General features: G+C 45.8%; 1 protein-coding gene across 8 annotated transcripts; it reads right to left on the bottom strand.

Moving 5' to 3' along the window:
• Window positions 1-407: 407 nt before the first annotated feature.
• On the bottom strand, window positions 408-14531 carry sun1a (Sad1 and UNC84 domain containing 1a). Of its 8 annotated transcripts, none has more exons than XM_056576955.1 (23): window positions 12920-13053; window positions 11539-11715; window positions 10886-11097; window positions 10698-10724; window positions 10220-10555; window positions 9710-9832; window positions 9439-9612; window positions 8792-8860; window positions 8069-8224; window positions 7788-7886; window positions 7160-7253; window positions 6867-6925; window positions 6418-6725; window positions 5725-6012; window positions 5260-5352; window positions 4955-5043; window positions 4581-4722; window positions 3868-4245; window positions 3005-3089; window positions 2788-2903; window positions 2179-2346; window positions 1911-2003; window positions 408-1602 (listed from the first exon to the last, which is right to left on the bottom strand). In XM_056576955.1, the coding sequence occupies exons 1-23, from the start codon at window positions 12970-12972 to the stop codon at window positions 1486-1488; spliced, it is 3456 nt and encodes a 1151-aa protein (XP_056432930.1). In that variant the 5' UTR covers window positions 12973-13053; the 3' UTR covers window positions 408-1485. The 8 variants fall into 8 exon arrangements, with proteins under 8 accessions (XP_056432930.1, XP_056432936.1, XP_056432932.1 ...); XM_056576957.1 differs by lacking the exon at window positions 12920-13053 and adding an exon at window positions 14269-14531 and having other exon boundaries at window positions 409-1602; XM_056576958.1 differs by lacking the exon at window positions 12920-13053 and adding an exon at window positions 13985-14069 and having other exon boundaries at window positions 409-1602.
• Window positions 14532-14769: the final 238 nt, after the last annotated feature.

Below are 14769 nucleotides of genomic sequence, written 5' to 3' on the forward strand. Positions count from 1 at the left end.
CCCTTCACCAATGACGTACTTTAGGGTTTACTATTTAAAAGTGTACATTGAGGTTTTTAATGCTGCCTTATTAGACTGTCGTTTATATATCTACCGATAAAATGTACTGGTGTTTGGGTTAGGGTCAGTACACTTTTGCAGGGATATGCGTAGCATTTTTATTTAAGTTCAAATTAAATGAATACGTCAATTTAAGGTATGAATTTTTGTCAAAACAATCTGATGGGATCCGTCAACAGAAAAAGATTTCCTACTACAAACAAATATTAAAAACTCCAGCTGTCGTTTGTACGATAAAGCACAGAGCAGTTTGCTTATTTAGGAGTTTATGTATTTGCATAATTCTTGACTTTTTGGCATTATACGTTTGTTGTTTGATTCACTTATTAAGTAGCTTTGTACAATAGTCAGCTAAATTAATTTAATGTTCCAAGTTTTCGATTACCACATACATAATGAAACCATTTAATTTCCTGGGGTTCACTCCAAATAAAGTTACCAACTATTCAAATATCAGATCTTTATTACAACCCTTCTGAAAATAATAAAAAACACATGTACAGTAGAAAAAAAGTTTCAAGAGGCTTTACAAAATGTTTGACACTAGTCACAAAATAATTTACAAAGCTTCCTGCTTGAGAACAAACTTGGGACAACAAAATAATTTAAAATGTCTAAATTACAGTGGGCACTTATATATAAACAATATAAAACTCTTCCAGTAAGCATTCATACATATAGATTTACATTCTTATATTTCTGCTGAAACTACTATTAAAATAAATATGAATTGCCAAAAAGCAACACCGACAGATATATTAGTACTCTTAAAATAGATAATTAGTATAGACAAGAAGCCTACATTAATTTGGCGTTCAAGCCATGACTGCAGTTCCTCATGCAATCTCTGGGGCTTTGGCAAAACCTACTTTTCCATATACTTGCTACCATATGTTGGCAGGTGGTCACATTGACTCATTCTTCACCACATTGAAGGGAAACCACATTTGTTGGACCAAAGTCCGTAGTGCTGACAAAAAAAGCTAAATTACAATAAAGCCAATACAAATCCCAGTTCAGTCTGTAAAGGTCCTGTATATAATATATCAGAGATCATCTAATTTCCCCATGCTTTCTCTCTGGTGTGCGAGCGTCTGATTCTGGTCCTTTGACAAATGTCAGGATGTTTACCATCCAAAATTGTGGTGTTCAGACTAGTTCATAATAAAAATAAACACAAATGGATGTGTTGCAAGACACAGCAACGCCATTCAAAAAGGGATTCCAGCTCCAGTAACATCCGACCCATCCACTGGACAGTGCACACAGTCATATTCTTAAAGAACACCAACACTCATGTTCTTAAAGAACAGGAACAAGTATTACATTAGTCCACTCCACTTCCATATAGGGTAGTTCGACACGGAACTGAAGTAGTGATGGGAGAGAGGGAGGGAGGGAGAACGAGAGGGAGGGACTGGCTCCTCAGTCGTTGCTGGGTATACCGTGCACCCTGAGCCGGTACATACACGTGTACTCCTGGTTGCCCCAGTTGGAAAGAATGCGCACCTCAATGATCTGGAAGGCTTGCTCATTCTCCTCCTGGTTAACACACACACACACACACCAAATCTGATCAACAAAAAAAGACTGACACCATAGTTTGTTCCAACATGTTAACAGAGAACACATTTTTCTCTTAATTTTCCCTGGCACTAAAAAACTAATAACAAAAGTCACTACAGAAATGGAAAAACAGAAGGGTCCAATCTGAATGTGTAGGATCCAAATGTGGTCTGTTTACATTTACGGCATTCAGCAGAGGCTTTGATCCAAAGCGACCTACAATAAGTGTATGTGTCAAAAGTTTGTAGAGTGCAGCAGTGTAGAGAGCGGTGAGGAGAACTTACGGTCACGTGGTATGTTTGCACCGCTTCTCCATCCTCTTCATAAGAGTAACTACCCAATAGCTGCCCTTCCTCCTGGCCCTCGTCATCCAGACCCTAACATTAGGGGGGGGGGGGGGGGCAAGACAAGATGTACTTCATTAATCCCAGTCAGATAATGTGGATGTCACAGCAGAAGTACAGGACATTAATTATAAACATAATAATTGTATCTGAATTTTGCAAACAAATATACACAAAACAACAACAAAGAAGGGGGCGTGTGTCTAACGTAGACGGTGAAGTCCCGCGGTGCGCTGCGTAGGGCCCCGCTTGGGGCCAGGGCTTTGGGGATGTGCTCCAGGGTGAAGGCCGTGGGCTGGACCTTCATGGACAGACGGATCACCAGGTAGCCCGTGGAGCCCCTGAACGCCCAGCAGTTCCCCGGCTGGACGTCTGGCTGGATACACAGGGAGACAAAGCTGTGAACCACGTGTCTGCGGACTATTAATCCATTGATACTCACATTTAGTCACATAGCAGAAAGTGTACCATTGTACTACCAACCCCGGGCAAGGGGTCTGGTCTCTTGCTCAGGGATGCCTACAGGGAGGCTGCAGACATGGGGCATTTCCTTCACCCACTTAGGATCTATAAGGCAGGGCATTCTAGAGGTAAGGGTATTCTACTCCCAGCCGGCATGTTCTGTGTTCAAAGCCCAATTTCTGCAGTCTACCTGTAGGCATCATTGAGCATGGTTGCAAACCATTACCGGCTCATGAATGCCATGTACCGTATGAAAAACATAAAAGTAAACTAAATGACTGCTAAAATGTAATAATGCAGGTTGAAAATGTTTGGTTTACGGGGTGTGCTATACAGTTAAACTTGACCGCCTTACTTGGATGACAACTCGAGGTGACTGGGAGAAATACCACAGAGGGAGACCGAACAGGCTGAGCAGGGCAGTCCTGGTTTCGTAGGCCTCCGAGCAGCGTGTGCTTAAGATGCTGCCACCTGTTGGTGAGAGGCCGTCAATACCCATTGTGCCTTGCAATAAATGATCCAACCATGTTATTGCGTTGTTAGTGATAGTGATCAGGAGAAGGGTCTCGGACCTCCAGACTCCAGGGCGTAGTCCGCTAGGCCGGTGCGGTCCTGGGAGTAAAGTCTGAGGGCGTTCCTCACCATCAGCTGCACTTCCTGGTGAGTTGGAGAGTAGAGATAACAAGAGAGGTTATGTTAAAGATTTAACCGACTGACTGTTCAAATGAGCTGCACATCAAGTAAAGGGGATGTAAAAGATGATCCAACTTCATGGTAGTCATATGATATCATACATGATAAATAAACATGTTTATTCTCTATTGCTGATAGTTATTTTAATTCCATCGTCAGTAATTCAAAATGATAACCTTGTGTGCTAGTGTATCTATCCAGCAGTCGTGTTCAATTTCCAACAACAAAGAACAACCGCTGCCCGTGAGCCAAAGACCTCAACAACCATGGTTAAAGCCACCAAAATCAAGATTTTTTCTTCCACAGACAAAGATATAATAGCATTTGCATGTAGTGTAACAAATGCCACACCCCGGGTCCTCCTACCAAGACAGTCTCTAGCTGAGGCCTACCAAACCGGTAGGCCTTCTTGAGCGAAATTCCCAAACCCCTCCCTGCTCCTCCATGAAATCCATCAACTCAATTAATTTAATTAATGTTACTCCTTCTAGTAATACCGTCCGATCTGCGGTGCTCCGGTCAAACCTACCTTTCCATACACTTGCTACCATAGGTGGATGGTTGCAGGTGGTCACATTTGAATTTAAAACCACAGATCAGAGTGATTAGTGCGGACCACAAAAATAAATAAATAAATAAATAAATAAATAAATAAATAAATAAATAATGCAAATCCCAAAGTCAGGTTGTTAATAGTGAATGTATCCTCCTGACATCACTGCGACGGACTTATGGTAAATACCTCCTCCGTCACTCCGGCCCCGGCCGCATTCAGGGAGTCCACCACAGTCTGCGTCACCACAGTCTGGCGTTGGTTGTGGTCATCTTCCTCCTCCTCCTCCTCCTCGTCTACTTGCTCCCCGCGGCGCTGCTCCAGCCGCTGCTCCAGCTGCTTGCTGACGTTCCTCAGGATGCTGAGCTCCAGGGAGGCCAGCGAGGCTCGCAGGTCGGCCCCGCTGACGTAGCGCTCGGCCAGCCACTCCAGCAGCGAGTCGGGGAGGGCCGCCTGGTCGTCAGCGCCGTCGTCAGGGGAGTCCGTCTGGGAGAGGGACACCAGCTGGTTGCCGTACAACAGGGCCCTGAGCTCCTCCCTCACCTGGGCTCGCACCTGGGAGAAGAGCTGACGGAGGAGGAGGGAAAAGGACACCATCACCAGGAGGTGCGGCTGGAGTCTAGGAGTTCATGTGGGAAGGAACATCGACTAAATCCACCGAAATAGATTGGAAGTCATGATCCAATTAGGACATCAAGTTTCATCATCCAACATAGACTGAGGTCTGTAAAAAGTAGATGCATAAAGTTACTAAATAGCTTTTAACTCAAATACAATATTTGTCTACACAAGCAATGTGGTAGTGAATTTTAGGTAACATATATATATATACATCTATCTATATAAATAAAGAGATCTGGGGAATATGCGGGAAGTACGTTTTTTTTTTTTTGTCCTCCTACCGTCTCCTGGATGTTGTCCAGACGGTGACAGTGGTCCTGACATCCTCTCAGTCCGTTCAGGTCCTGTCGGACATCCCCCAGTGCCGTCTCCAGCCGGGAGACATCAGACCGCAATGCATCATGGAACTCACTGTCCACACCGCTGAGAAAATTACAAAATCAATAGAACCTTTTTACACGGGCGTTGTAGGTTAAAACCGGGTGTAACTCATTCAAAGCATTGGTCAGCCCCTTTCATGTCCCAGGGCACGGTAAATCTAGAGTACTATTCTAGTATATTTTACTACTTGTGCCCTGGTAAATCAAAGAACAGAATTGGTACACTTTACAAGGACAATCAGGCCTGACTTGCAATGCATCCCTGTCTGTAGTACCTGACCGATGTCTGCCGCCTCGAGGCTGAAGTTGGCCGAAGGGTTGTCGTCGTCGTCGTAGCAACCGCCTCCTGTCTCTGCTGCACCTCCTGGAGGGGTGAAGAACAAAGCAATGGTTTGGTTCCATTAGTAGTTCTAAAGAGATTCCCCTCAAACAGGCTTCCTAACTCTCAAGAGATCACACAGGATGAAATATAATATAAACAATAGACATTGGAACGGACAAAACGTAAAAAATGACGTATTAGCAAAATAAGAGAATAATGAGAAAAAGTGCACTAGAAATGTCTGAATTGAACAGTTACCTCCATCTTAGCTGTGAGGGCTTGCAGAAGTTGTTCCAGTTCAGCCATACGGAATGCCTGGCTCTTCTGCTGAGCCATATACTGCTTTCGAGTCTGGAACAAACCCATGAGATACTAAACAGAAATCCTCTTGCAAAACCCAAAACCCATCAAGAGCCCTTAGGTTTCTTAATCCTTATGCAATGCCTACTCCAATGTACATGTTTTCGTTGGAATAACAACTCTTGGGAGCCAAATAGTAACATGGCTCCTTATTTTAAAATACATATACAATACACATAATTGACGCAAACAAATGACTCATCCAGTGTCATTACCTTCCGACATGGCGTTTTGGAATTATATTTGTATACATTTAAACTCCATGATTACAGACCCTACCATTTTAGCCTTGTGTGTGGTCCTCTACATTGACACTAGCGCATGAGCATCACATTACATCCCCCACTCAAGCCATTAGCTCACCTGCTCCCTGTGCAACCGGTCCTCATCCAGCCTGAGCTTCATCTCAGCCAGCTTGTCCTCCAGCAGTCCGTCCAGCCAGGGCTCCAGACTGGCCCGGTCCGCCTCCACCTGGTCCGGCTCCACCACCACCAGCTGCTGCTGCCGCCGGAGGCCCTGGTACAGCCCCAGCACCTCGCCGTGCATCCGCTCCGCCCGGTGCCCGCTGTCCTCTACGTGCTCCCACAGCTGGGCCAGACTCTGCTCCAGCAGCCGCAGACGCTCAGAGTCCCCAGACGAGGCCTCTTCGCCCTGCGAGGGAAACAGCCATGCATGGCTTTACTTCAGAGATGAACTTAAACGCAGACATTTCTCCAAGCCAAGTTTTATTTGAAGCCATGTGCATCCAAAAACAATCCATAAAAGCAGGAAACCCTTTCTTTTTTCCTACTACGAATGGAATTTATTGGCAAGTAGGAATTATAACTTTGGACACGTTTTATTTTACGTCTTTTTTTGTACAACATATTACAAATTTCCAACAAATAGAAATATATAAAAATACATAGACGAAAGAAAACTATTGCGTGCAGGTGCTATGCGCAATTAGGTGTGGATGGAGACTCAATAAGGACCAAGGCCGCATTGGATGAATTCAGAAATAAATAATTTAGTTTTCACTACAATGCAACAGCGGTCCACCACATCCCTGCTTACCTCTCCTACTTCATCTTCCTCTTCCATGGCAGGAGGCAGAAGATGAGGAGGAGGAGGAGGAGGAGGTTCAGTGAAGACCTGGAGGTCTGTGGACCGGTCCAGGGTGCTGGGGCCAGCCTGGTCCGGGGGGCTGGGGGCAGCCTGGTCCGGGGGGCTGGGGGCAGCCTGTCCGCTGCCCTCCAGGGGAGGCTTCAGCATGGCGGCCAGGCCGGGGAAGCTGGTCAGGGGAAGGGCGTCCCTCCAGTCTGACCCGTCAACAGGCAGCATGGAGGACAGCACGTCTCTGGGGTCCCACCACCCCAGGAGGGCTGAACAACATTTAGCGTTTAGTATTCGCGGCTCGGCGGATAAAAAGAGGCCACACGACAATAACCAATGAGACGCATCAGATTACGACCTTTGAATAGGTCATGCGTGTAGAATGACAAAAAAAATGTTGACTAATTTACCAGACAGTAGAAGTAACAGGAGGAGAAGCAGTGCAATCCTGAATAGATTTGGAAGGCACCTGCGAAATACAAGACCAGATCCTCCTTGTTTATACAAGGCTCAGTTATAGGATGCAATAACATTTGTTTAACTGCAAGAAAAATGCATTAGCAGATCAAAAAATAGATATTAATAATAAATGAGGTGTCAAGTTCCATGAAGCAGAAAGCCCCAGGCTGTTTATCCAAACATCAAATATCACTAAAGCCCTACTCCTAATGTTATCTTCCTATTGGCAAAAGTGTGAACTCACCAGACCAGGAGGAAGTTCTTGAGGAGGGACATGAAGGAGGAAGTGTGATACCATCCTCTCTCCAGCCAGCGCAGCACACTGGATCCTACCTGCCCTGGACACACATGAAGGGCAAGGGCAGGATTAGTCTCAGTGTCCTCTATCCTTCGGTCCCTGGATTAGGGACTTAACAGACATCCACCATCTCGGTTAATCATGCAAGTCACAGAGAGACCGGAGATCCAAGCGGCTGGGAGGGAACTATATTGACCCACCTACTAAGGTACTGTATACACCTCTCGTTGGCTGCCGCCACAACAATGCATGCAATTTCACACGACTACACTAACAAAAGATTGCACAAAAATGCGTTCAAAACGCAGACCAGAAAATCAACGATGGCACTAAAGAAGGTCGTCATGCCGAAATCAAAATTGCAAAACCATGCAGAAGAGTGACTTTGAACAGGGAATGTTGACGTCCAAAGTTAACCAATCAGCTAAAAGCATCAGTACGCATGCGCCCTCTCTCCCTTAGAGAGATAGAGAGAGAGAGAGAGAGAGAGAGCCAAAGCCAGAAAGAGTGAGACGGATCGGGAGGTGCAGCAGCCCCTGGCAGGTGAGGAGGGGCGAGCGGGGAGCGTTGTAACCTGCGGACGGGCCAGACTCCCTGAGGTCAGACAATCGCTTCTTGGTTACAACCCATCCAGCTGAGCCAGCTCTCTGAGCTAGCTGCCAAACATAGGCTCCTAAGGAGGAATATGAGCAAGATGTACAATCAAACACACCAGATTCTCTTCCCATAGTTAGACAGTCAAACCAGAAAGTCCTGACTTGCACAACGATAAATTCAACACGGATCCTTTAATTGGATAGAACTTATTGTATTCTATCGAAGTATTGAAGTGTTTTAAAAAGTAGGTTAAATAACCTGCAGAGGACGAGGCAATCCACAACAAGCCCAACAACAAGTAGAGAACCGAAGACAGAAAGGAGTCTGATGATGAAAATGGTGAGGATGACGGCGATGAAGAGGAGGCGACGATGGTAGGTGGTTGTGTCGGCTTGTCCTTGGGGTCGTCACCTGCTAATACCCGCATCGTTTGACATGACCACATGTTAGGAGCTACATGTACCATGTAGGAAAGCCAAATGGAATAGACAGTTCAATCTGTATTTTAACTAGTACTAAAAACAGTCCACAGTGTATTTGAACAAGTTCTAGTAATATCACATTGACCCAGACTGTCAAGTGACGTAACAAGTACTGGCAACATCACTTTGAACCAATGGAGGAACTCCATACGGTCTAGTTTGGACCAACCAAAACAAATCCTGTTGAAAAACAATGCTCTAAAAACAATGCATTTATTCCTCTTCCATACTAGTTTAAACCATGTTCAAAAACAGTTGCATTATGAATCTGAGAAAATAAATGAATTGCATGTTAAAAACAATGCCTTGAATTTGCCCTACATGCTTTAAAAATATAAAGATCTGTGATAAGCATCAATCACAACACTAAACATGATGCTTCTTTCCCTTTCCTGGAGTAAGGGAAGGACAAGTTTACGAGAAACCTAATCCTGCAGCTGACATGTCGTGAAACAAACACTGAGAATTGGACTGTATGCGTTTTCTCAAGAATACTCACACAGAGAGCTGTTCTGTTTCTGGTCACCCGGGCCCGCTGAATCCATGTCTCCACCTGACCTGGAGGAGGCTGCGGAAAAATTAATTAATAAAATAAGCTCAGATTTTGTGGTCGTTTAAGCCCCAAAGATTTGTGAGAAATTCCAACATGGCCTCAGTGCTACACCGCCGGGCTGAGGAAGAATTTGCATTTCCCATGGAAACAGCCAAAGCAAAAAGGGTGGAGTCGTATTTGTTTGGGAAAGGATCATTGCAGGTGACTGGAACCCATGCTGCATCATTAGCATAAACAAAATGAAAATCAAAACGATCCAGTCTATCACCATCGTGAGATTGTTGCAGGGTTCCATTGACTGAAAACATGGATTCCCTCCTCGTGCAGAGACCAGTGTTTCGAATAAAGAAATAAGACGCCTTAAGAGAAGCCAAACACTATAACCAAACTCCTGTCGAAGAGAAGACCACCATGCACAAATCAGAAATGGCGGTTACATCAGCTTTCTCCCTTGATAGGACTGCAAAGAGAGACACTTTTACACCAAAAGAAGTGAAAGTTGGAGAAAACTCCTGGTGAGAAGACCCTCCCATCGTGGTTCCGATGCGTTTCAGTGACAATATCATTCGACCCCCACTCAGTACCTCCATTACCCAATTTTCCTATGCCAGCATCAGCAGGTCTCAAGCGCCAGTGGTCCCAGCCATGCAGGACAGCCTGCCTGACCTGCGAGCCTGACCTTCGGAAGACCTGCAAGCCTAGGTTCAGTATCGACACGGCAGAGACCTTGGCCTCTCTGCCAACGGCCAGGATCCAAGGCACAACACCTATACGGGTTTGACGGAACGACACCTCTAATTACAATGGAGACCAGATATGAACCGTTGAAGGAAAAGGGTCAGTAGTTGTGGATGGTCCAGCTACCTTCATGGTCCAGGTGCATCTTGAGCAGCACGTATTTGTAAATCAGTGTGAGGAGCAGAGCAAGGGAGGCTGCCGTCTTCCTGCATACACGCCTCACAGAGTCCCACATGGACACAAACACACCTGATAGAAATATCGGTCTTATGCATTACTGACGCCCAATGTGGAGATGATTAGGATAAAACTGCAAATTAAACCAATAATACGTAGGATATACAAATCGTATAATTGCCATTATTGACGTTATATGACACCCAAGCAGGATCACTCCATGTAAAATCACCAAGAATAAACCAATAAGACAACAAAAATGTATTATTACGTAAGCCTCGAGAACAGGAAAAGTCTCCCTTCAAGCACCCATAAAATATCACCATATCACATATCGCATACAAAAACTAAAACAGACCTAACTGAAATGGTATCTCCAGACCGTATCCAGCTCCAGTTCACCCTGCTCTGCTTAGTGCTACCCCGCCCTCTGCTGGAACAACCAGACCATTGCCTTACCCGGCTTCCCCTTGCGGCTCTTGTCCCTGCAGTAGATGATCGAGGTGGGGGACGTGGCAGCCGGACTGACCGAGGTCCCCTGGTGCTGGGCACCGGAGTACAGCGCTGACGACGGCCCCACGGGGAGCCTGCAGCTGGGGTTGGGGAACTTGGCGGAGCTGTGAAGGGCGCTGGGGCCCTGCTTCCTCTCTGCGGGCAGGGAGTAGTCCCTGCAGGGGTGGCCGTTGACCATGGAGGTCTGCGTCTGGGCCGGGATGCTGTGGCAGCGTCCGTCTCCGCTGCCGACCAGCGTGCTGTTGGACAGAGCGGTGCTGTGCTCCAGGAGGATCGTACTGTCTGGGATAGCGGTCGGAGAGGATCGGTGTAAATATAGCGTACAGCTGACTACGATAGTATACTACTGTGTGCACCGTCTATGGATATACAGGCTAATCATACGGTAAACCTTAACCAAAATGCAAAAGTTATGCAAATGTACCTTGTGGATCTTCATCGTCGTCCAAACCTGTGTATCAGAGGAAGACAAGAGGAACTTATCAAGATAAGCCGTAGGATTCAACAAGCAAGCAAGCTACTCATATATCCACGCGTGCAATAACAACATCCCAACCGAAATCCCTGTTCGTCATAACCACCATTGACCCAGTGCAACCACGGCCAGCGTACCCCAGTAACTGTCCATTAGGGTCCTCTCCTGGTAGGAGGACTCGTCCAGCATGGAGGAGATGAGGGAGGCGTCCGAGGCCACGCTGTGGAGGCTGCTGTCGAGGTGCTGCTGGTGGAGGGAGGGTCTGCGGGGCGTCTGGAGGAGAGACTGCGAGCAGGAGACCGACAGGTGTGGACGCCGCAATGACTTGGACGAGTTTTTGATCGACGGCCTAGCAAGGAGAAGGAGAATTATTCTGAAGATCAACACATGGTGGTAGGCAGCTGAATGCAGGGGAAACTCTGCTTCCTACCAGGGTAAACAACAACAGTAGGCCCTGTTCTAAATGTACAACTTAGATGTTCAAGACAGCCCTTGAACAACATGTCTTAGTATTATATTTTAAATATAGCTGCCATTTGGTGGATACCTATACGTTTTTTCTTACAATACTGACACTCCCAGGGTTAGGGGTTAAATTCCGAGCCAGGTGTTACGGATGAATTGTCATGCTCCAGTGGACGGATACACAACCCCCCTTTTTGAACACTCACCGCCCATCCATTATGTTTGAAGTACCCCTATTGTACCACCAGGTAGCCATATTATGAAATGCTTTAAGAGACCGGAGAGACTTGAAGAGACAGAAGCCCGTCTTTTTACACCCACTTACGTCTGTTCACTCCTGGGTGGCACGCCCAGGCTGAAGGAGGCGCTGCCATAGGGCGAGCCCCGCTCATGGGGGGGCGTGTGAATCCTCAGGCTGCGTCTGGACATGGCGGCGGGGGGCCGCGGGCACGGTCGCACCGGCTGGTCGGATCTCTCCTCGTCCAACACCGCCCACCAGTAGCTGGACGGACGAGAGCCAATGACGAGATGAGAACTGAATGAAACGGCACTGTGCTCGTCGCAGACTGGGGTCGAGTCCCGGCCGAAAGAGACTGGGTTCAACCTCTCTGCAGGTTACCGGTGGGCAGACTTGAGAACAATATCCAACCCCGAGATGCTCCTGAATGACCAGTGTATGAAGTAGCTGTACGTCGCTATGGATAAAAAGGCATCAGCCAACATAGCCCGATTATATTAAATACAATAGTTCTCCGAAAAGTGTCAAATTTTTGGGGTCCTGCCTCTTTTGCCCATCATAGGGTCCCCCTCTGGTTTACCCGACAGAGCGAGGCAGTCGACAAGATCCAAATGGCCCAAAGAAAGAACCCCTCTAGGAAGTTCAGGACAAACCAGTTTGGACTATATTTAAAGCCTTGGGGAGTCCGGTTCCCCCTGGGATGTCCCAGCAGTGTCATGTTCTCCGGCCAGTGCTAGGTTGAACAGGAAGAACCTTACAGGTTAACCCAGAACAATAACCACAATAGGGATCAAGTAGACAGCATGAAAGTAGGGAGAACAGCTAAACTTGGCGGGTCTTAATAACAGCTACTGGCATTCAAGACGCTAGGCTGGAATGCCATCGAATGCCACACACACACACACACACACACACACACACACACACACACACACACACACACACACACACACACACACACACACACACACACACACACACACACACACACACACACACACACACACACACACACACACGTTCTGCGAGTGGCCAAAACACTATCAGCCCGATAACTGCAAGGCTAATCTACAAGACATGCCGTTAGATCAATGACCTTTGAATTCATCCGGCATATCACATGGTTCACAGGCAGACAGAGACCTAACTCTGAGACGGATTAAGGATGAACACAAAGACAGACGATAGTAAGTGTGCCACACTGAAGCCGATCAAAACAGTAAGGTAGATCAAAAATAAGCAGTTGGTTCCTTACACTCTCCTTTGCAGTCTCCCACCCGAGTCTAAAAGGGTGCCACATGAAAAGGGACCACTGCCAATAGTTATATTAGATGTACCACATATACAGCAAGCAGTAAAAATAGCATCATTTAAAAAAAAGCACAACACCCACACACACACACACAAACAGGATAGGATTCAAGTCACAAGGGAATGCTCACAGACAGAAAACAACAGTAATACACACAGGTCAGTCCATCCCCAGCACTCCAGAGTACCCTCCTCGTCATCGGTGTTCATTCCACGGTGAACTGAAGGCAAGACATCACATACACGCGCACATGTATTCTTAAAGCATCAAGCACCTTAGCCCTACTTACTGTACTGCTACCGCAGCAGCGATCACTTCCTGTTAGCATGCCGGACAGAGCAGCAGCAGCAGCAGCAGCAGCTTACTGATTAACTCACCCCTCCCTCTCCCTTCAGCTACCACCTGTTTAGACTGCCGGCAGTATTTTCAGTGTTTGATCGAGTATCGCCAAGCTAAAAAACCCCCATATTACAATAAAACATGCCAGATATTTTGTATAGCATTAGCTAGTATCTGTAAATGCAGGAAAGTATGCTTATTCATAGTCTTATCCACAATGTCCAGACTACCTTCAGCAAGATGCCTTACCCTACCTTCTCCTTGATAACATCTCAAATCAAATGCACTTTAAATAAGGAGAAATCTTAAATAGTTGACCACTAATATCATGGTCGATTAATTTAATCAGAAAACTATTGATTGCTATTCTTAAGGTCTCATTAGCCTTTAAAGGTGTTCACAATTACCCATTTGAGATAGAGGGGTGCCTGGAGAAGATGAGTCTCTTCCGAAAACATAAAAAAGTTACATTGCATACAATTCTCAGCAAGTCTAAAATGTAATATGATTGGAGTTTGTTTTGCCTAGTCAGTCAAGACATTTATTGAATGAATTTGAAGAAACAAATTATGGAACAGCCAGCGGCTACATAATACAAATTACTAAATCAGTTGGCACACCCTACCTTTGGATTACCCAGCTTCCCTCTCATTGAGCCAATTAAAGATTTTCTAGGGATGTCCTCATTGTCACTGCTGTAACTTTAATTAGACTACAGGGGGCAGTAACTGCTAATAGGCCAAGATTGGTAACAGGTGACAGAACCACAGTTTGGTTCTTCCCCGACTGTTTGACTGTTTTGGTTACCGTTTAAAAATCAATTGGTTTGACATCTGAGAAACAAGTCACGGCACCCAGTCATCAGAGTCCAGTTTCACTTACCACTGGTAGAGAATATAGACGTAGAGAATCGGGCCCGGCTAACTTCCTATTCCAATCAGCATAGTTAGCTTTAACAGCAACTTCAGAGGGGCTTTAAATAGCTCAACCAATCGGCTTGGAATTATGACACGCTGGCGGAGAAATGAACCAATCATAGCCCATGGTGGGCGGGACCCCGCGAAAAACAAAATGTCAACACTTTGAGGGACTAAAGGCAGCCAACGCCAACGACGACACATAACATCGACACTCTTTGTTGTATTAGCGTGACACATATACATTACCTTAGGAGAAGCCCCGATGTTTTTTCTCCTCGCCACTTCAGTTACGTGTCAGTGACGCAGGTGTCCTTTGCTACGGCTGGTGATGCTAACCAAATACTGGCAAATCGACTATTAAATTTAGTTTTCTTCAAAAGGCACTAACATAAAAACACCAGAATAAAAAATATATTCGTCAACAGTCATGTGATTCTGCTTCAAATGTTAAATGTTTTGTCCACTGGCTCCAGACTTCTTGCTAGTGCGGCATCCCACCTAGTATGACTGTGTGAGATTTGACCGGTCTATATACACTTACGGTGTATTACCGCCCCCCTGTGTTTGGAAGGGGGGATATAAAAACAGCACCAATTGCTGCTGCTATTATTGCTTTATTCTTTTTGAAAATGTGTATCTATATTTATTATAGGATTAAAAATAATACCGAATAAAAATATTCATAAATAATCAATTATAGTTATTGGAAGAAATGTGAAAGAAAGAAACCCGCAAATCGGTCAGTGA

The sequence above is a fragment of the Gadus chalcogrammus genome, chromosome 18, assembly GCF_026213295.1.
Source record: "Gadus chalcogrammus isolate NIFS_2021 chromosome 18, NIFS_Gcha_1.0, whole genome shotgun sequence".
In the NCBI taxonomy this organism is placed as follows: domain Eukaryota; kingdom Metazoa; phylum Chordata; class Actinopteri; order Gadiformes; family Gadidae; genus Gadus; species Gadus chalcogrammus.